Raw genomic sequence first — 20,576 nt, 5'->3', positions numbered from 1 at the left:
AGATACTGATTCAACTATAAAACAAAGGTTGACAAATCCCATTCAATCCCCCATCATCTTGCCAGTATACTTATTACAGGGTTATCTGCCCTATGGATAACTGGGGAAGGAGAGGAGGGAAGGACGCTAGTGGACAGAGAGAGGAGACTAACAAAGCTTCCCATAATTCATCCCCATTCAAAGATGAAATACGTAATGGTGAGCACCCCTCCTCCCACTAACAAGATGGCCTGAAGGGGAACGTCATATCGCCATATTAGCCGTCCTTATAGGCTAGCTGCCAGATTCAAACATCAAGATGGGAAGTACTTATCTAAAGGTAAGATTTACATTTCCCACCTGGATCATTTAAATCAACAAGATCAAACTTAGCCTTTCAATTTAGAAACAAGGGGAGAGTTGTTCTACATGCAAATGGCGATGTGGGGCCCACCACTAGGACACACCCTTCACTTCACAGGTCTATGTACATGTACTTACATGGAACAACAGAACATCTATGGTGAAAGACAGAGAGAGAAAGAGGACTGATGTCTGAGAAAGAGGCAACACTATCAGTCGTAGAAAAGTCATGGCTATCTACTGCTACACACACATTTAAATTCCACTGTGTGCGTGTGTGTGTGGGAGACATGTGGGAGTCCAACGTACGAGTGAAGCCCATGGACTCCTCCTTCCACCTGAGCAGACGTGGTCCTCTTCTCAAACTTCAGCTCTCCAGAGTACATCATGGAGCTGTGGAAAACAACACAATATCAGCGATCACTCAGCCACACACACACACTACTATCAGAGATCAAACACTGGTCCCCTCTACCTCACACACAACTCACCGTAGAACAGAGAGACTCTTGGCGCCGATGTCCTGACAGCCATGTTGGATGCCAGCGATCAGGTAGGGGATAAACTTGTGGATGGAGCCCTTGTCCTGAACAGAGCCGGACACACCCTGAGCCACCTTCACCTTGTCCCCTTCACTGTGGAATCAGCCAGTCAGAACACAGACAGGTTAGACACTGCTGTGGAATCAGCCAGTCAAAACACAGAGACGGGTTAGACACTGCTGTGGAATCAAACAGTCAGAACACAGAGACGGGTCAGACACTGCTGTGGAATCAAACAGTCAGAACACAGAGACGGGTCAGACAGACACAGTCAGAACACAGAGACGGGTTAGACACGGCTGTAGAATCAGCCAGTCAGAACACAGAGACGGGTTAGACTCGGCTGTGGAATCAGCCAGTCAGAACACAGAGACGGGTTAGACTCGGCTGTGGAATCAGCCAGTCAGAACACAGAGACGGGTTAGACACGGCTGTGGAATCAGCCAGTCAGAACACAAAGACGGGTTAGACACTGCTGTGGAATCAGTCAGAACACAGAGACGGGTTAGACACTGCTGTGGAATCAGTCAGAACACAGAGACGGGTTAGACACTGCTGTGGAATCAGTCAGAACACAGAGACGGGTTAGACACTGCTGATGGACAGCAAAATTCTCAAATGAGAGCACAGAGAGCAGCTTAAACCCAGGAAAGTTGGCACCATTTGTTTTGAGAAAATGACTTACATTTGTCATATATTGTATCACAATGTGAACCGTCTGAATGAAGGACAAACCAATAAATACATGTATATAATCAGACATAAAATATTAATTTCACTAATCAGCGATTAAAACCTCTTTGGGCTGCAATCCAGTTAACGGGATGATATGACAACAGCCAGTGAAAGTGCAGGGCGCCAAATTCAAAACAGAAATCTCATAATTAAAATTCCTCAAACATACGTTTTATACCGTTTTAAAGGTAGTCTTGTTGTTAATCCCACCAGTGTCCGATTTCAAATAGGATTTACGGCAAAAGCACCACAAACAATTATGTTAGGTCACCACCAAGCCACAGAAAAACACAGCCATTTTCCCAGCCAAAGAGAGTTGTCACAAAATGCACAAATAGAGATAAAATGGATCACTAACCTTTGATCATCTTCATCAGATGACACTCATAGGACTTCATGTTACACAATACATGTATGTTTTGATTGATAAAGTTCATATATCAAAAAAATCTGAGTTTACATTGGCGCGTTACATTCACTAGTTCCAAAAACATCCAGTGATTTTGCATAGCCACATCGATTTAACAGAAATACTCATCATAAATGTAGATGATAATACAAGTTATACACATGGAATTATAGATATACCTGTCCTTAATGCAACCGCTGTGTCAGATTTAAAAAAAACTTTACGGAAAAAGCAAACCATGCAATAATCTGAGACGGCACTCAGAACAATCAAGTCAAATTAGCTGCCATGTTGTAGTCAACATAAACCATAAATTACATGCTAAATATTCCCTTACCTTTGATGATCTTCATCAGAATGCCCTCCAAGGAATCCCAGGTCCACAATAAATGCTTGATTTGTTCGATAATGTCCGTTATTTATGTCCAATTAGCTACTTTTGTTAGCGCGTTTGGTATACATATCCAAACGCTCGTTCTGGTCAGCGTTACGTCGGACAAAAACTTCCGAAAGTTATATTACAGGTCGAAGAAACATTTCAAACTAAGTACAGAATCAATCCTTAGGATGTTTTTATCATTAATATTCAATAAAGTTCCAACCGGAGTATTCCTTTGTGTCTTCAGGAGCCATGGAACGCAGGTCCCTATCATGTGAAATGCACGTGACCAGAAAATGGCTGACTGCCAGACACCGGATTCATTCTGCTGTCATTCAGTCTCACAACACAGTAGAAGTCTCATTCAAATGTCTATAGACGGTTGACATCTAGTGGAAGCCCTAGGAAGTGAATCTTCATTAATATCTCAAGGCGATTTCAATGGGAACTGTGTTGAGTACATACCAACCTCAGATCTCACTTCCTGTTTTGATTTCTCCTCAGGTTTTTGCCTGCCATATGAGTTATGTCATACTCACAGACATCATTTAAACAGTGTTAGAAACTTCAGAGTGTTTTCTATCCAATACTACTAATAATATTAATATATTAGCAACTGAGACTGAGGAGCAGGCCATTTACTTTGGGCACCTTATTCATCCAAGCTACTCAATACTGCCCCCCTGCCATAAAACGTTTTTAATTAACAGCAACTGTTGATGTGCAATAACTTTGTTTACCTGGTCTTCATTCCAACCCTCCTATGAATTTTAATGTCTGATCAAGAGTTAGTCTACATCCCAAATGGCACCCTATTCCCTATGGCCCCTGGTCAGAAGTAGTGCACTATACAGGCCAGGGAATAGGATGTGATTTGGGCTGCAACTCTAGTGTGTGATGTCCTCCCTACCTGAAGTAGCGTTTCTGGCTGCTGGTGCTCTTCTCCATGGCGTCCAGAGAGCCCATGCCGCGGTACTTCTTCAGCCGCACGCCGTCCGAGAAGAAGTACTCCCCCGGAGCCTCCGTGGTCGCCGCTAGCAACGAGCCCATCATCACTGGGGAGGGGTGGAAGAGGTCATAACTCAAAATCATTGGTTGGTACACATTTCTCTAACTAATTGTCATTATAGCTAGTGTTTTGTTATATCGATTAGCTTCCCATTAGCTTTAAATTAGCTCTGATTACCATCAATCAGCTTTGAATGAGAGTAATAGACATGATCTCATGTCTATTCCTCTAATTCACTGTTGATCTCATGTCTATTCCTCTAGACATGAGCTCAACAGTGGATTAGAGGAATAGTCATGAGCTCAACAGTGGATTAGAAAAATAGACATGAGATCAACAGTGGATTAGAGAAATAGACATGAGATCAGTGGATTAGAGGAAAAGACATGAGCTCAACAGTGGATTAGAGGAATAGACATGAGCTCAACAGTGGATTAGAGGAATAGACATGAGCTCAACAGTGGATTAGAAAAATAGACATGAGATCAACAGTGGATTAGAGAAATAGACGTGAGATCAACAGTGGATTAGAGGAATAGACGTGAGATCAACAGTGGATTAGAGGAATAGACATGAGATCAACAGTGGATTAGAGGAATAGAGGTGAGATCAACAGTGGATTAGAGGAATAGACATGAGATCAACAGTGGATTAGAGGAAGAGAGGTGAGATCAACAGTGGATTAGAGGAATAGAGGTGAGATCAACAGTGGATTAGAGGAATAGACGTGAGATCAACAGTGGATTAGAGGAATAGAGGTGAGATCAACAGTGGATTAGAGGAATAGAGGTGAGATCAACAGTGGATTAGAGGAATAGAGGTGAGATCAACAGTGGATTAGAGGAATAGAGGTGAGATCAACAGTGGATTAGAGGAATAGAGGTGAGATCAACAGTGGATTAGAGGAATAGAGGTGAGATCAACAGTGGATTAGAGGAATAGAGGTGAGATCAACAGTGGATTAGAGGAATAGAGGTGAGATCAACAGTGGATTAGAGGAATAGAGGTGAGATCAACAGTGGATTAGAGGAATAGAGGTGAGATCAACAGTGGATTAGAGGAATAGACGTGAGATCAACAGTGGATTAGAGGAATAGAGGTGAGATCAACAGTGGATTAGAGGAATAGAGGTGAGATCAACCGTGGATTAGAGGAATAGACATGAGATCAACAGTGGATTAGAGGAATAGAGGTGAGATCAACAGTGGATTAGAGGAATAGAGGTGAGATCAACAGTGGATTAGAGGAATAGAGGTGAGATCAACAGTGGATTAGAGGAATAGAGGTGAGATCAACAGTGGATTAGAGGAATAGACATGAGATCAACAGTGGATTAGAGGAATAGAGGTGAGATCAACAGTGGGAAACAGAAAACTAGCGCAAAGACATCAAGATACTGTAAGACTATAGACCTGGGCTATTCAATTCACCTCCTGAAGGGCTGAAAAACTTCTGGTTTCTGGTTCTACCTGGTAGTTAATTGCACTCACCTGGTGTCCCAGGTCTGAATGATTAGAAAGAGAGGATGAAAACCAGAAGTGTTTGGGCCCTCCAGGACCGACATTGGACAGCCCTGCTATACACCTATTCTAGCCTATGAAATTAACCACATTGACCTAGTGCATGCTATAAAAGGGGTTAATGAATGATTAAGCTAATGAATTAATGAATGGGTGAATAAGTGACAACAGAAGAGTGAATGATAATGAATGCATGACAATGAAAGAGTGAACGCATGAATTAACAAGTGAATGAAAGGTACCTGTGGATGCCCCGAGTGAGAGAGCCTTGACCACGTGACCCACGGTCTGAATGCCACCGTCTGCGATGACTGGCACACCGAAACGTCTAGCATACTCTGCCACCTTATACACCGAGGTGCCCTGAGGCCGCCCGCACGCCATCACTACGGGAGACGGAGACAGGAAATGCGTCACCTTACCATGGTAACATATCCTATGACCGGTGTAGTCAGGCGGTGTTCGGTTGGGCCCGATGGATGGATGATTTTTTTTAAGGAAGTAATATTATCAGAATCAAGGTTTTCAGTTTTAAAAAAAATAATTGAATATGTCTAAGTTCTTCCAATAAGGATGTTTGTTTTGCGCTTGAAAAACGTTTGCCATCATTTGCTGAACGTAATGCTGTGGAGAAAGTTGTCGCCATGGTAACCGAGAGCAGATCCTTCATAAATCAACACAACGACAGAGACTAGCAACCAGCGTAGCATCTTGGTTGGTTACTCGCTGCTCTGATCCTTCTCCAGTTTTGCTGTGTAGCTTCAGCGGTTGACCTATACATTAGAACTGATCCAAAGCCAGCTGCTATGGGTAGAGAATCCTATGCGTATTATCACATTTCTATTTAATATCACTAAACTCATAACATTTAGACGTAATACTACAATTTCAAATCGCACATTGCACTCAATGTGTAGCATTCTGGGTTGGGTCAATTCCATTTCAACAAATATAAAACCAGCAACATCCTCTCCTGCATTCAGATGTGAATTGATCCTGTAAGGTTGATAGTATCAGGGGGTGGGGTCACTACCTTCCTGGGTGATACAGATGGAGCCACAGCCCATGCCCACTCTCAGAGCGTCCACTCCTGCATCAATCAGGTTCTTGGCCTGGGCTGCCGTCACCACTACAAGAGACAGAACACAACATCATCAGAAGGTAGGAAAAGAAAGGTTTAGTGTGTAAGTGTCTAATGTATTTTCCCCCCAAGACCGATCTTGATAGCCTCTCAAAGATCTGAAACTGGATGGCTGGAAGTGTCATATAGTGATAAATCCTGTCCCAGCGCTCCACTCTCTCACCGTTCCCTCCCACCACCTGCAGCTCGCTGTACTTCTGTTTGATGTAGTTGATCATGTTGACCTGATACACAGAGTTGCCTTGTGAGGAATCCTGCAGAAACAGAGAAAACAAGTCACGTCTGCACTGCAGTGCCACGGTCTACTGCCATTTAGACCTGAAACCCAACCGTAACTCGACCGCAACCCCTAACCACCATGTCCACCAAAACTGTATAAAACAGGTCAACCACTAACCACCATGTCCACCAAAACTGTATGACCAGGTCAACCACTAACCACCATGTCCACCAAAACTGTATAAACAGGTCAACCACTAACCACCATGTCCACCAAAACTGTATGAACAGGTCAACCACTAACCACCATGTCCACCAAAACTGTATGAACAGGTCAACCCCTAACCACCATGTCCACCAAAACTGTATGAACAGGTCAACCACTAACCACCATGTTCACCAAAACTGTATAAACAGGTCAACCACTAACCACCATGTCCACCAAAACTGTATGAACAGGTCAACCACTAACCACCATGTCCACCAAAACTGTATGAACAGGTCAACCACTAACCACCATGTCCACCAAAACTGTATAAACAGGTCAACCCCTAACCACCATGTCCACCAAAACTGTATGAACAGGTCAACCCCTAACCACCATGTCCACCAAAACTGTATGACCAGGTCAACCACTAACCACCATGTCCACCAAAACTGTATGAACAGGTCAACCCCTAACCACCATGTCCACCAAAACTGTATGAACAGGTCAACCACTAACCACCATGTCCACCAAAACTGTATGAACAGGTCAACCCCTAACCACCATGTCCACCAAAACTGTATAAACAGGTCAACCACTAACCACCATGTCCACCAAACTGTATGAACAGGTCAACCCCTAACCACCATGTCCACCAAAACTGTATGAACAGGTCAACCACTAACCACCATGTCCACCAAACTGTATAAAACAGGTCAACCACTAACCACCATGTCCACCAAAACTGTATGACCAGGTCAACCACTAACCACCATGTCCACCAAACTGTATAAAACAGGTCAACCACTAACCACCATGTCCACCAAAACTGTATGAACAGGTCAACCACTAACCACCATGTCCACCAAACTGTATAAAACAGGTCAACCACTAACCACTAACCACCATGTCCACCAAAACTGTATGACCAGGTCAACCACTAACCACCATGTCTACCAAAACTGTATGACCAGGTCAACCACTAACCACCATGTCCACCAAAACTGTATGAACAGGTCAACCACTAACCACCATGTCCACCAAACTGTATAAAACAGGTCAACCACTAACCACCATGTCCACCAAAACTGTATAAACAGGTCAACCACTAACCACCATGTCCACCAAAACTGTATGAACAGGTCAACCACTAACCACCATGTCCACCAAAACTGTATGAACAGGTCAACCACTAACCACCATGTCCACCAAACTGTATAAAACAGGTCAACCACTAACCACCATGTCCACCAAAACTGTATAAACAGGTCAACCACTAACCACCATGTCCACCAAACTGTATAAAACAGGTCAACCACTAACCACCATGTCCACCAAAACTGTATGACCAGGTCAACCACTAACCACCATGTCCACCAAAACTGTATGAACAGGTCAACCACTAACCACCATGTCCACCAAAACTGTATGACCAGGTCAACCCCTAACCACCATGTCCACCAAAACTGTATGACCAGGTCAACCACTAACCACCATGTCCACCAAAACTGTATGACCAGGTCAACCACTAACCACCATGTCCAACAAAACTGTATGAACAGGTCAACCACTAACCACCATGTCCACCAAACTGTATAAAACAGGTCAACCACTAACCACCATGTCCACCAAAACTGTATAAACAGGTCAACCACTAACCACCATGTCCACCAAACTGTATAAAACAGGTCAACCACTAACCACCATGTCCACCAAAACTTTATAAACAGGTCAACCACTAACCACCATGTCCACCAAAACTGTCAACCACTAACCACCATGTCCACCAAAACTGTATGACCAGGTCAACCACTAACCACCATGTCCACCAAAACTGTATGAACAGGTCAACCACTAACCACCATGTCCACCAAAACTGTATGACCAGGTCAACCCCTAACCACCATGTCCACCAAAACTGTATGACCAGGTCAACCACTAACCACCATGTCCACCAAAACTGTATGAACAGGTCAACCACTAACCACCATGTCCACCAAAACTGTATGAACAGGTCAACCACTAACCACCATGTCCACCAAAACTGTATGACCAGGTCAACCACTAACCACCATGTCCACCAAACTGTATAAAACAGGTCAACCACTAACCACCATGTCCACCAAAACTGTATAAACAGGTCAACCACTAACCACCATGTCCACCAAAACTGTATGACCAGGTCAACCACTAACCACCATGTCCACCAAAACTGTATGACCAGGTCAACCACTAACCACCATGTCCACCAAAACTGTATGAACAGGTCAACCCCTAACCACCATGTCCACCAAAACTGTATGAACAGGTCAACCACTAACCACCATGTCCACCAAAACTGTATGACCAGGTCAACCACTAACCACCATGTCCACCAAACTGTATAAAACAGGTCAACCACTAACCACCATGTCCACCAAAACTGTATAAACAGGTCAACCACTAACCACCATGTCCACCAAAACTGTATGACCAGGTCAACCACTAACCACCATGTCCACCAAAACTGTATGACCAGGTCAACCACTAACCACCATGTCCACCAAAACTGTATAAACAGGTCAACCCCTAACCACCATGTCCACCAAAACTGTATGAACAGGTCAACCATTGTCCACCAAAACTGTATGAACAGATCAACCCCTAACCCAACCATCTACCCCAACCTAAACCCCACCTGGATCCTAACCATAACCTGCGACCTAGTCGGCTGGCCCTCGCTACATATTCGTCGCCAGACCCACTGGCTCCAGGTCATCTATAAGTCTATGCTAGGTAAAGCTCCGCCTTATCTCAGCTCTCTGGTCACGATGGCAACACCCACCCGTAGCACGCGCTCCAGCAGGTGTATCTCACTGATCATCCCTAAAGCCAACACCTCATTTGGCCGCCTTTCGTTCCAGTTCTCTGCTGCCTGTGACTGGAACGAATTGCAAAAATTGCTGAAGTTGGAGACTTTTATCTCCCTCACCAACTTCAAACATCTGCTATCTGAGCAGCTAACCGATCGCTGCATCTGTACATAGTCTATCGGTAAATAGCCCACCCAATTTACCTACCTCATCCCCATACTGTTTATATTTATTTACTTTTCTGCTCTTTTGCACACCAATATCTCTACCTGCACATGACCATCTGATAATTTATCACTCCAGTGTTAATCTGCAAAATTGTAATTATTCGCCTACCTCCTCATGCCTTTTGCACACAATGTATATAGACTCTTTTTTTCTCTACTGTGTTATTGACTTGTTAATTGTTTACTCCATGTGTAACTCTGTGTTGTTGTCTGTTCACACTGCTATGCTTTATCTTGGCTGCGTCGCAGTTGTAAATGAGAACTTGTTCTCAACTAGCCTACCTGGTTAAATAAAGGTGAAATAAAAAATAAATAAAAAATAACCTCAAACCCACCAGTACGACCACGTCGACCCCAGCCTGCATCAGTAGGTCCAGTCTGTACTTGTCGTCGTCCCTGGTGCCGATAGCGGCTCCGCACAGCAGCTGTTTGCGAGAGTCTTTGGAGGCCAGGGGGTAGTCCCTGTTCTTCTTCAAGTCTGTCCTGGCGATGATGGACACCAGCTCATCACTGTCGTTCACGATGGGCAGCTTGCCTGGTGGTGGTGTGGGGGGGAGACTTTGTTAACCTCTCTGGGATTGTTCGGGACACTAGCGTCCCACCTCGCCAACAGCCAGTGAATGTGCAGGGCGCCAAATTAAAAACAACAGAAATCTCATAATTAACATTCAACCATACAAGTATTTTACACCATTTTAAAGATACACTTCTCGTTAATCCAACAGTGTCCGATTCACAGAAAGCATTCAGCCATTTTCCAACCAAAGAGAGGCGTCACAAAAAGCATAAATAGAGATTAAATTAATCACTAACCTTTGACGATCTTCATCAGATGACACTCCCAGGACTCAATGTTATACAATACATGTATGTTTTGTTCGATCAAGTTCATATTTATATCCAAAAACCTCCGTTTACATTGGAGCCATGTTCAGAAATGCCTCCAAAACATCCGGAAATATTACAGAGCCACATCAAATAACAGAAATACTCATCATAAACTTTGATGAAAGATACATGTTTTACATGGAATTAAAGATAAACTTGTTCTTAATGCGACCGCTGTGTCAGATTTCAATAAAGCTTTACGGCAAAACCACAATATTCAATCATCTGAGAACAGCCTTCAGCCACAAAAGCAAGCCATACAGTTATCCGCCAAATTGTGGAGTCAACAAGAGTCATAAATAACATTATAAAACTTCACTTATCTTCGTCGGAATGCACTCCCAGGACTCCCACAATAAATGTTTGTTTTGTTCGATTACGTCCATATTTATGTCCAAATACTCCCGTTTTGTTCACGCGTTTAGTTCACTGCTCCAAAGGCACAATGCGTGAGCGCAAAATCCAGACGAAAAGTCAAGAGTTCCATTACAGTTTGAAGAAACATGTGAAACGATGTTTACAATCAATCCTTAGGGTATTTTTATAATAAATCTTCAATAATATTCCAACCGGACAATAGCCTATTCATTACAGAGGAAAAAGAAGGAACGGTGCGCCCGTGTTAAACAACTGATTGGCCACAGCCTAGTCCACTTGTTGAAACAGCTCTTATTCGACCCCCTTCCACAATAGAAGCCTCAAACAACTTTCTAAAGACTGTTGACATCGTTTGGAAGCCTTGGGAAGTGCAATCTGGCCCCATAGACACAGCATATTGGATAGGCAATCAGTTAAATGAAACTACAAACCTCAGATTTCCCACTTCCTGGTTGGATTTGTCTCAGGTTTTCACCTGCCATATGAGTTCTGTTATACTCACAGACATCATTCAAACAGTTTTAGAAACTTCAGAGTGTTTTCTATCCAATACTAATAATTTGCATATATTAGCATCTGGGACAGAGTAGCGGCAGTTTACTCTGGGAACCTTATTCATCCAAGCTACTCAATACTGCCCCCCTGTCACCAAGAAGTTAAAGGTGACCAAGTAATTCTGCCATCTAACCTCAAACAGTTCATAAATGACCTTGTACAGCAAACCAAAGAAAATCTAATCAATAATAAGTTGAGGATGATACAGGCCACAATAGACTCCTAGAAGGACTGCACCGACTGGCTCACCTTTTTTGCTTCGCTGTAGAATGTCGTTAGCCTCTTTCAGCGTGACACCGGCTGGGGCCACCACTAGCTCCTCCCGCTTAGTCATGGCCTCCTCCAGTGGTCGGCTGTGGTCCTTCTCGGAGAGGAAGTCGATGTCTCTGGAGGTGATGATGCCCACCAGCTTGCTGCCCATCTTGCCAGTCTCGGTGACGGGGATGCCAGAGAAGCCGTGGCGAGTCTTGGCCTCGAACACGTCCCCCACCGTGTGACGCGGGCTCATTACAAGAGGGTCTGTGATGAAGCCCTGCTCAAACCTCTGGACAAACAACAAAATATCTGTTAATAAACCATTGTGTGTATAGATGCACTGCAACCCATTTAATACCAATCAATATAAAATGATGCAAATCATTAACTACAGGGTAAATGCTTTCATAGGCGTTTATGGGGTCTCACCTTAACCTTGCGGACCTCGTTGGCTTGGAATTCAGGGGTGCAGTTGTGATGGATGAGGCCGATGCCTCCCATGAGCTAAAGGCATTAAAAAACACCCGACAAATAAAAAAAACTTTTGGGAGCCGGAATACTGTTTATGGTACGTTTCCCCCCAGCAACACAAAACCCTTTTGGGAGAAGGAATACTGTTTATGGTATGTTTCCCCCCAGCAACACAAAACCCTTTTGGGAGAAGGAATACTGTTTATGGTACGTTTCCCCCCCAGCAACACAAAACCCTTTTGGGAGAAGGAATACTGTTTATGGTACGTTTCCCCCCAGCAACACAAAACCCTTTTGGGAGAAGGAATACTGTTTATGGTACGTTTCCCCCCAGCAACACAAAACCCTTTTGGGAGAAGGAATACTGTTTATGGTACGTTTCCCCCCAGCAACACAAAACACTTCGATTGGGGCAGATGTGGAAAGCGCACAGTAATTTCTAGCATAGAGGACACACATATATATATTTTTTACTGGCTCGCATGTCAGGCTGCAAGGTCTCACCGCCATGGCAATGGCCATCGATGACTCTGTGACTGTGTCCATGGGGGAGGAGATGAGAGGCGTCTTCAGGGTGATCTTCCTGGTCAGGGCAGAGGTCAGGTCCTGGTGGAGAAAGTAAGGAGGACATCTTGGCTGAATAACCCACAACATGTTTAGGAAATCACTCTGCACACTAGATAATATTATTAGATAATATTATTATTAGATAATATTAAATCAAATCAAAGTTTATTTGTCACGTGTGCTGAATACAACAGGTGTAGTAGACCTTACAGTGAAATGCTTACTTACAGGCTCTAACCAATAGTGCAAAAAAGGTATTAGGTGAACAATAGGTAGGTAAAGAAATAAAACAGTAAAAAGACAAGCTATATACAGTAGCGAGGCTATAAAAGTAGCGAGGCTACATACAGACATCGATTAGTCAGGCTGATTGAGGTAGTATGTATATGTAGACATGGTTAAAGTGACTATGCATATATGTTGAACAGAGAGTAGCAGTAGTGTAAAAGAGGGGTTGGCGGGTGGTGACCATCATTGCTTGTAATGGTAAAGGTTGCTTTCTCAGTTGTCCACTAGGGGGCAGACATGCTCCAACAAGAAAGTTTGTCCTATGTGGATTGGCCTAAGGAAAATGGCAGCTTTTGGTCACGTTTCTCAAGCATGCTTTCAATGGCTGACTGGACGATGAGTCTCAAAGTCTCAGACAAGAGTTGCAACAGAAAGTAAAGAACATGCAACTGGAAAGCAGACATCGCCATCTGGCCTAAATGTAAATTATCTGGGCTCCTGACGCAGCGGTGTAAGGCACTGCATCTCAGTGCAAGAGGCATTACTGCAGTCCCTGGTTCGAATCCAGGCTGCATCACATCCGACCGTGATTGGGAGTCCCATAGGACAGCGCACAATTGGCCCAGCATCATCCGAGCTAGGTCGTCACTGTAAATAAGAATGTGTTCTTAACTAACTTGCCTAGTTAAATAAATGTAAAAAGAGAGAGAGAGAGACAAGACCGATGTTGCTTTGACTAAACTGATGCATGTGACTGAGGGGACCCAAGTCTTTCTGGAGACGTTTTTGCACAATCAGGCCGTGACCTTGTTAGAAACTATCTGCCAACACTGGGAAAGTTCCCTTTTCTAAAATAAAACAATCACGGCCACTTCCACAGTCTTCTCAGCTGTGAGGGAAAACATGGCATGAGAAAACCATGAGAAAACCAGAGTGTGCATGTTATGACATCAAGAGCTGTCCTCCCTCATTTTTGGCAAATGTAAACTACCATACCAACTATTGTGTTTCTGAAATGAGGGGGGGGGGTGAAGAAAAAGGCTGGACACTGGCAGCCATTTTGTTAGCTCAACTGCACCACCCTGCCAAATTCTACTAACCTTTAAAATTGAGAGACCACCTCTGCACATGGTGTGACCAGCAATAACTTCCCCATTAAAACACCAGACAGAAGCCCACCTCACACTTATAAAACATCCCTGTGTGGAAGAGGGTGGGGGGGAGGGGTCTATTTTAAACTAGTCTAAACAAATATTATCGCATTAACTTTGACTGTATTCACAGTTGAGACAGAAACACAGGCTCGTCCAAGTTACCAGAGACTGACTCCACCGTCAAGAAAATAGGCCAGGTTACAACCCTACGGAGACTACCCACAACGCCACGGCAACAACGCAGACAGGCACCTTCCACAGCAACAAGAGCTGTGTTCTAGTCTGGACAAAAAAGGAGATTAGAGATATCAATTAGATTAAAAACTCCTGATGGACGAGATAGAAGGGCAGGGGGATTTCACATAAAGCCTGAGATTAATGCTCACATCATCCCCTGAGAGAAGAGTGAGCAACCAACCAACCAGGCACAACCGTAAACAGAGAGAGACAGAAAGACAGAGAGACCAGACGTGGGAGGCCATCTTGGTAAAAATAGGGTGGCTAGGAGGTTAGGGATGACGAAGGAAGCGGAGAGCAAAAAATTACTTTTGGAAAAGCTGCTATTACAGAATGAGGTTTTGGCTTTGAATGCAGAGGGTTGTTTGTGCATCTGTGTGGACACAGCATACTGTAAAGAGGCTTTGGTTTCAAAAGTGGCTCTGGCAAGGAGTGTCTGCTGAAATAATAAGGAATGTGTAGGAAGCAATACTGCTCCCACTTGGTGCACCCATAGTCATTATCCCTGTAGTTTTCAGAGATCTGGAAGGACCAGTCTGGGGCGGCAGGTAGCCTAGTGGTTAGAGCGTAGGGGCGGCAGGTAGCCTAGTGGTTAGAGCGTAGGGGCGGCAGGTAGCCTAGTGGTTAGAGTGTAGGGGCGGCAAGTAGCCTAGTGGTTAGAGCGTTGGGCCAGTAACCAGCAGGCAGCCTAGTGGTTAGAGCGTTGGGCCAGTAACCAGCAGGTAGCCTAGTGGTTAGAGCGTTGGGCCAGTAACCAGCAGGTAACCTAGTGGTTAGAGCATTGGGCCAGTAACCAGCAGGTAGCCTTGTGGTTAGAGCGTTGGGCCAGTAACCAGCAGGTAGCCTAGTGGTTAGAGCGTTGGGCCAGTAACCAGCAGGTAGCCTAGTGGTTAGAGCGTTGGGCCAGTAACCAGCAGGTAGCCTAGTGGTTAGAGCATTGGGCCAGTAACCAGCAGGTAGCCTTGTGGTTAGAGCGTTGGGCCAGTAACCGAAAGGTAGCCTAGTGGTTAGAGCGTTGGGCCAGTAACCAGCAGGTAGCCTAGTGGTTAGAGCATTGGGCCAGTAACCAGCAGGTAGCCTTGTGGTTAGAGCGTTGGGCCAGTAACCGAAAGGTAGCCTAGTGGTTAGAGCGTTGGGCCAGTAACCAGCAGGTAGCCTAGTGGTTAGAGCGTTGGGCCAGTAACCGAAAGGTAGCCTAGTGGTTAGAGCGTTGGGCCGGTAACCAGCAGGTAGCCTAGTGGTTAGAGCATTGGGCCAGTAACCAGCAGGTAGCCTAGTGGTTAGAGCGTTGGGCCAGTAACCAGCAGGTAGCCTAGTGGTTAGAGCGTTGGGCCAGTAACCAGCAGGTAGCCTTGTGGTTAGAGCGTTGGGCCAGAAACCGAAAGGTTGCTGGATCGAATCCCTGAGCTGACAAGGTAAAAATGTGTTGTTTAAAAAAAAAATATTTAGTAGTTCTGCCCCTGAACAAGGCAGTTAACCCACTGTTCCCAGGTAGGCCATCATTGTAAATAAGAATTTGTTCTTAACTGACTTGCCTAGTTATATAAAGGTTATATGAAGAAAAAATGTAAAACTGGAGGACACTAACCAGTTCAACAGGCTAAGAGCAGCCTTCATCGTATGGCTTGTCCCATTACTCTACCCCATTACTCTACCCCATTACTCTACCCCATTACTCTGAACACTTAAGAGGAATGGGCTAGGGAAGAGGGTCTCAGAACAAAGTGGAATTGAGCCCATGAACAGAACAGTAGGCTGAAGCTAGGTCGAAGGGTAGTCTGTAGCTCAAAACCTATATTAAATTGTCTTAGCTTTCTGGAAGGTCTTGACAGTCAGAGAAGAGAGGACTACTCACCACATCGTCTGAGGTAAAATCAATGAAGCCCGGCAGAATCAGGAAGTCGCTGAAAGACAGACAGAGCAAAAGGTCAGGGGTCAAGGTTCACAGGTTGTCATGACTAAAGAAAGATGGCTTAAGACAAGAGGACTACAAGATTCATAGTGCAGTGCAATGCAACTGCCAGCCAACTGGTGACAGTGGGTGCAGAAGTGGCCTATTATAAACCCCTCACCCTTTTCCCCACCCAATTTCAACGTTTACAAGTACCTCCACCATGTTGGAGTTGGGTCCAAAGCAGGAAGTGTTGAAAGCCAAAAGGGGAATATGTGCAAATTAGCCCCTAGAACTGCCACTTCGACCGAGCCTGGTAACGATATAGGGAAAACTAGTTCTCGCAATGGTTGAGGAGTCTGACCCGAAAGTTGCCCGTGATATAAATTTGAATAAACTAAACTACAAGTGAGTTTGCGTTAAGAACTAATAGAAAATGTCTTGATCCCAGAAATTGTACGTTCATAAGTTCGCCCTCTAGTGATCGCTGATCAAGCTGCCCCATCCCTTTGCCTTGTACTCTAGTCTAAAGAGAAACACTGTCTCACCCTGTTAGTCCAGTGCTTGACAAAAGCATCTGGGGTTCAACTTCATTTCTTAGACTGTATGAACACAATGGCAGGCAGAGAGAAAGCGGTAGAGAGCATGAGACAGAGGGAAAAAGAAGGATGATGTGTTTTTCACAGATGGGTGGATCTGGTGGTTTGGCAGATGGGTGTGAATACAGACAGACTGGACAGAGAGGGAGAGACGAATAAGTGAGTCTTTGTCTGAGAGAGAGAGATGGGGAAAAAGTGAAAACCAGAATAAGATGGAGAGCAGGAGAGAATGGCTCTAAATCAGATAGATAGAGAGATAGAGAGAGAGATAGAGAGAGAGAGACAGAGAAAGAGAGAGAGACAGAGAAAGAGAGAGAGACAGAGAGACAGAAAGAGAGATAGAGAGAGAGACAGAGAGAGACAGAGAGAGAGAGAGACAGAGAGAAATAGAGAGAGACAGAGAGAGACAGAGAAAGAGAGACAGAGACAGAGAAAGAGACAGAGACAGAGAAAGAGAGAGAGAGAGACAGAGAAAGAGAGAGAGAGAGACAGAGAAAGAGAGAGAGAGAGACAGAGAAAGAGAGAGAGAGACAGAGAAAGAGAGAGAGAGAGACAGAGAAAGAGAGAGAGAGAGACAGAGAAAGAGAGAGAGAGAGACAGAGAAAGAGAGAGAGAGAGACAGAGAGAGAGAGAGAGAGAGACAGAGAGAGAGAGAGAGAGAGAGAGAGAGAGACAGAGAAAGAGAGAGAGAGAGAGAGAGAGAAAGAGAGAGAGAGAGAGAAAGAGAGAGAAAGAGAGAGAAAGAGAGAGAGAGAGAGAGAGAGAGAGAGAGAGAGAGACAGAGAAAGAGAGAGACAGAGAGAGAGAGACAGAGAGAGAGAGAGAGAGAGACAGAGAGAGAGAGACAGAGAAAGAGAGAGACAGAGAGAATGGCCCCCTGGCCTTTATCATCCGTCAGACCATTCCTCCCTCTCCTCCGCCTGTGTGGGTGAAGAGATGGGGCCTAAAATATGTCTACCAAACGGGACAGGGAGGGGTCCGGCTGCAACCGCCAGACACCTCACAAACATCAACACAGTCTGGGACAGGGAGGCAGAGGGGAAAACATCTGCCAGTATTTAAGGAAGCCACAAACCTCCACTGGTTCTGGATCAGCTCTCACTAGTCAGGCCAACCCCTAACCAGCATGAGCCAAACGGTTATGACCATTCAACCACTAAGTAGTGAAAGTGGGTAGGTCTGATTTAGAGTGCACTTACCGGTCTAGTCTTGCATACTATTAATGTTTAAATATCTATTGCCTGACAGTTCTGTTATTAAAACCGCTTCGGGCCCTAGTAATGCTGGGTGCGACTTGATTCATCTTCATTTCATGCAGACAATTTGACACAAGCCTGGATAGCACTACTTCATAACGTGGTTCTACACTTCTGCAACGGCAGTGCACTGCACATGAAGAATTATGTCACGATTGTAATCTTTTCATTTCTCGTCCCTTTGCCACGTAAGTGGATTGAGAATACAGTCTTCTACACCAATGTCCCGGGGGAGAATTGCGTTGGAGAGATGAGGGGGCTTGAATGGGGCTAATTAGAAGCCGAGGATGATTAGGTGGCTGTGATCATAAGACATCATCATGGAATCATCCCATGAAGCCTTTGACAGAAAATGACTGCATTGACAAATTCTTTATGACAGGGGTAATATATGATAATAACATGCAGCAGAATCGTCTGCTGTACTAGAAAATGTTGCTGAAAGAATATTGATCCAGCTTGGTGAAATGGTCTTGAGACCCTGACAGAGCATCTCAGCTCACCCAGATCCAGCTTGGTGAAATGGTCTTGAGACCCTGACAGAGCATCTCAGCTCACCCGGATCCAGCTTGGTGAAATGGCCTTGAGACCCTGACAGAGCATCTCAGCTCACCCAGATCCAGCTTGGTGAAATGGTCTTGAGACCCTGACAGAGCATCTCAGCTCACCCCGATCCAGCTTGGTGAAATGGTCTTGAGACCCTGACAGAGCATCTCAGCTCACCCTGATCCAGCTTGGTGAAATGGTCTTGAGACCCTGACAGAGCATCTCAGCTCACCCCGATCCAGCTTGGTGAAATGGTCTTGAGACCCTGACAGAGCATCTCAGCTCACCCTGATCCAGCTTGGTGAAATGGTCTTGAGACCCTGACAGAGCATCTCAGCTCACCCCGATCCAGCTTGGTGAAATGGTCTTGAGACCCTGACAGAACATCTCAGCTCACCCTGGCGAACACTTTCATAAGGGAGCGTGTATTCAGCTCCAGCGTGTTGGTGTGGACAGTAAGCCTTCCAGATTACAGCAGCAACAGGTATGCAAACACCTCAAAGCCAGTAGGCCTTAGAGCCAGTGAGAATACCAGTGAGAATACATCTGGCTTTCTCAATTTATGCCTTCGACTCCTTGCATCCCCTCTCCCTCTCAAAATACATTGGAAAATACATTGGAGAAGAAAGTCAGAAAGTCAGAGCCTTTAATAGGGTTAAAAAGGAGCCGAGGAGATAGGGAAAGACGAATTGAGAATGAGCCACTGTCGCTACCGCCCTGGGTTGCCATGTTTGTGAGGCAGTTGTCTGTGGTTGCCATGTTTGTGAGGCAGTTGTCTGTGGTTGCCATGTTTGTGAGGCAGTTGTCTGTGGTTGCCATGGTGGAGACACAGCTGTATGATACAGGTAATACGGGCCCAGATGTGGTGAAAAGGAGGGCATCCTCACGTCCTCTGATGTCGTCCCCCGAGACGCTCACATGACAGTACCTCGGGCTAGTCATGTGCTCTGCCTTGCCTTTAAGCAGGACGTGCTTCATTAAGGAGTGGAGGGACGCGCCGGTATCACACACACTGCCTAATCAATTAACCCCTGTGAACTGGGACTAACTCTCCATTCAAATGTGTAATGTAAATAGTGAATACACTTATTGTGTGGATGTTGTTAAGTCTTAACAACCATAACATTTAGTCATTTAGCAGACGCTCTTATCCAGAGCAACTTACAGCAGCAATTAGTGTTAAACTGTAAGAAACAAAATGGTTGAGTTGTACCTGCTTGTTGTCTAAATATTGTTTTTCTCACAAACGCAACATAATCGGTTTAGAATGAATATATATAGATTTTTTGAACGTTTTACCCGCCCCCCCCCCCCCCCCACCCCCTCAATTTCATGATATTTCATTGGCAGTTACAGTCTTGTACAATTGCTGCAACTCCCCTACGGACTCTGTTTAGGCGAAGGTCAAGAGCCATGCGTCCTCTGAAACACGACCCTGCCAAGTCGCACTGCTTCTTGACACACTGCTCGCTTAACCCGGAAGCCAGCTGCACCAATGAGTCGGAGGAAAGACCGTCCAACTGGCTACCGTGTCAGCTTGTAAGCGCCCGGCTCGACAGAGCACTGCTGCACCACTTGGGAGGCCCTACGGTATCCATTTAATCTGTAACATAGGTTCCGTACTAAATGGCACCATATTCCCTATGGTCAAAAGTAATGCACTATGTAGGGGACAGGGTACCATTTGGGACGCAGACACATATAGTCAGAAGACATAGGCTACAACATCAACACAAGGACGTGAATGTTACTCTATTTTAACAAGTAGGTGTTGGAAGCATTTATATAGCAGTTAGTCATTTTTGTCCTCTAGCCAGAGGTATGTTCAAGAAGCAAAACGATGCACAGAGTTTTGGGCAACAGTCTTGGGCACAGGGGTGAAATTAGTGAAGTAGCTTGCTGTGGCAACATACCAATGCAATGACCGTCTGTCATATTGGGGCAGCCCAATGCTTCGCTTGTTGAAATCAA

General features: G+C 45.0%; 2 protein-coding genes across 10 annotated transcripts in view; one reads left to right on the top strand and one right to left on the bottom strand.

Annotated features, from left to right (window-relative positions):
• LOC139393229 (protein FAM3C-like) overlaps window positions 1–20,576 on the top strand; it is an 823,321-nt gene that overhangs the window by 731,168 nt on the left and 71,577 nt on the right. The window lies entirely within an intron of this gene.
• LOC139393316 (inosine-5'-monophosphate dehydrogenase 1b) overlaps window positions 1–20,576 on the bottom strand; it is a 30,141-nt gene that overhangs the window by 2,411 nt on the left and 7,154 nt on the right. For 5 of the 9 annotated variants that reach the window (XM_071141857.1, XM_071141858.1, XM_071141861.1 and 2 more), the window contains 12 exons: window positions 16,169–16,217; window positions 12,632–12,733; window positions 12,086–12,160; window positions 11,651–11,945; window positions 9,916–10,115; window positions 6,241–6,331; window positions 5,970–6,065; window positions 5,179–5,322; window positions 3,318–3,462; window positions 834–977; window positions 652–735; window positions 481–497 (listed from right to left, as the gene is read on the bottom strand). In XM_071141857.1, the coding sequence (XP_070997958.1) occupies window positions 481–497; window positions 652–735; window positions 834–977; window positions 3,318–3,462; window positions 5,179–5,322; window positions 5,970–6,065; window positions 6,241–6,331; window positions 9,916–10,115; window positions 11,651–11,945; window positions 12,086–12,160; window positions 12,632–12,733; window positions 16,169–16,217 (1,442 nt within the window). The remainder of the gene's footprint in view (window positions 1–480; window positions 498–651; window positions 736–833; window positions 978–3,317; window positions 3,463–5,178; window positions 5,323–5,969; window positions 6,066–6,240; window positions 6,332–9,915; window positions 10,116–11,650; window positions 11,946–12,085; window positions 12,161–12,631; window positions 12,734–16,168; window positions 16,218–20,576) is intronic. The other 4 variants (XM_071141859.1, XM_071141860.1, XM_071141866.1 and 1 more) reach the window with 1 other exon arrangement.

The sequence above is a fragment of the Oncorhynchus clarkii genome, chromosome 33 (assembly GCF_045791955.1).
Source record: "Oncorhynchus clarkii lewisi isolate Uvic-CL-2024 chromosome 33, UVic_Ocla_1.0, whole genome shotgun sequence".
NCBI lineage: Eukaryota > Metazoa > Chordata > Actinopteri > Salmoniformes > Salmonidae > Oncorhynchus > Oncorhynchus clarkii.
This window is presented reverse-complemented; position numbering and strand designations above follow the sequence as displayed.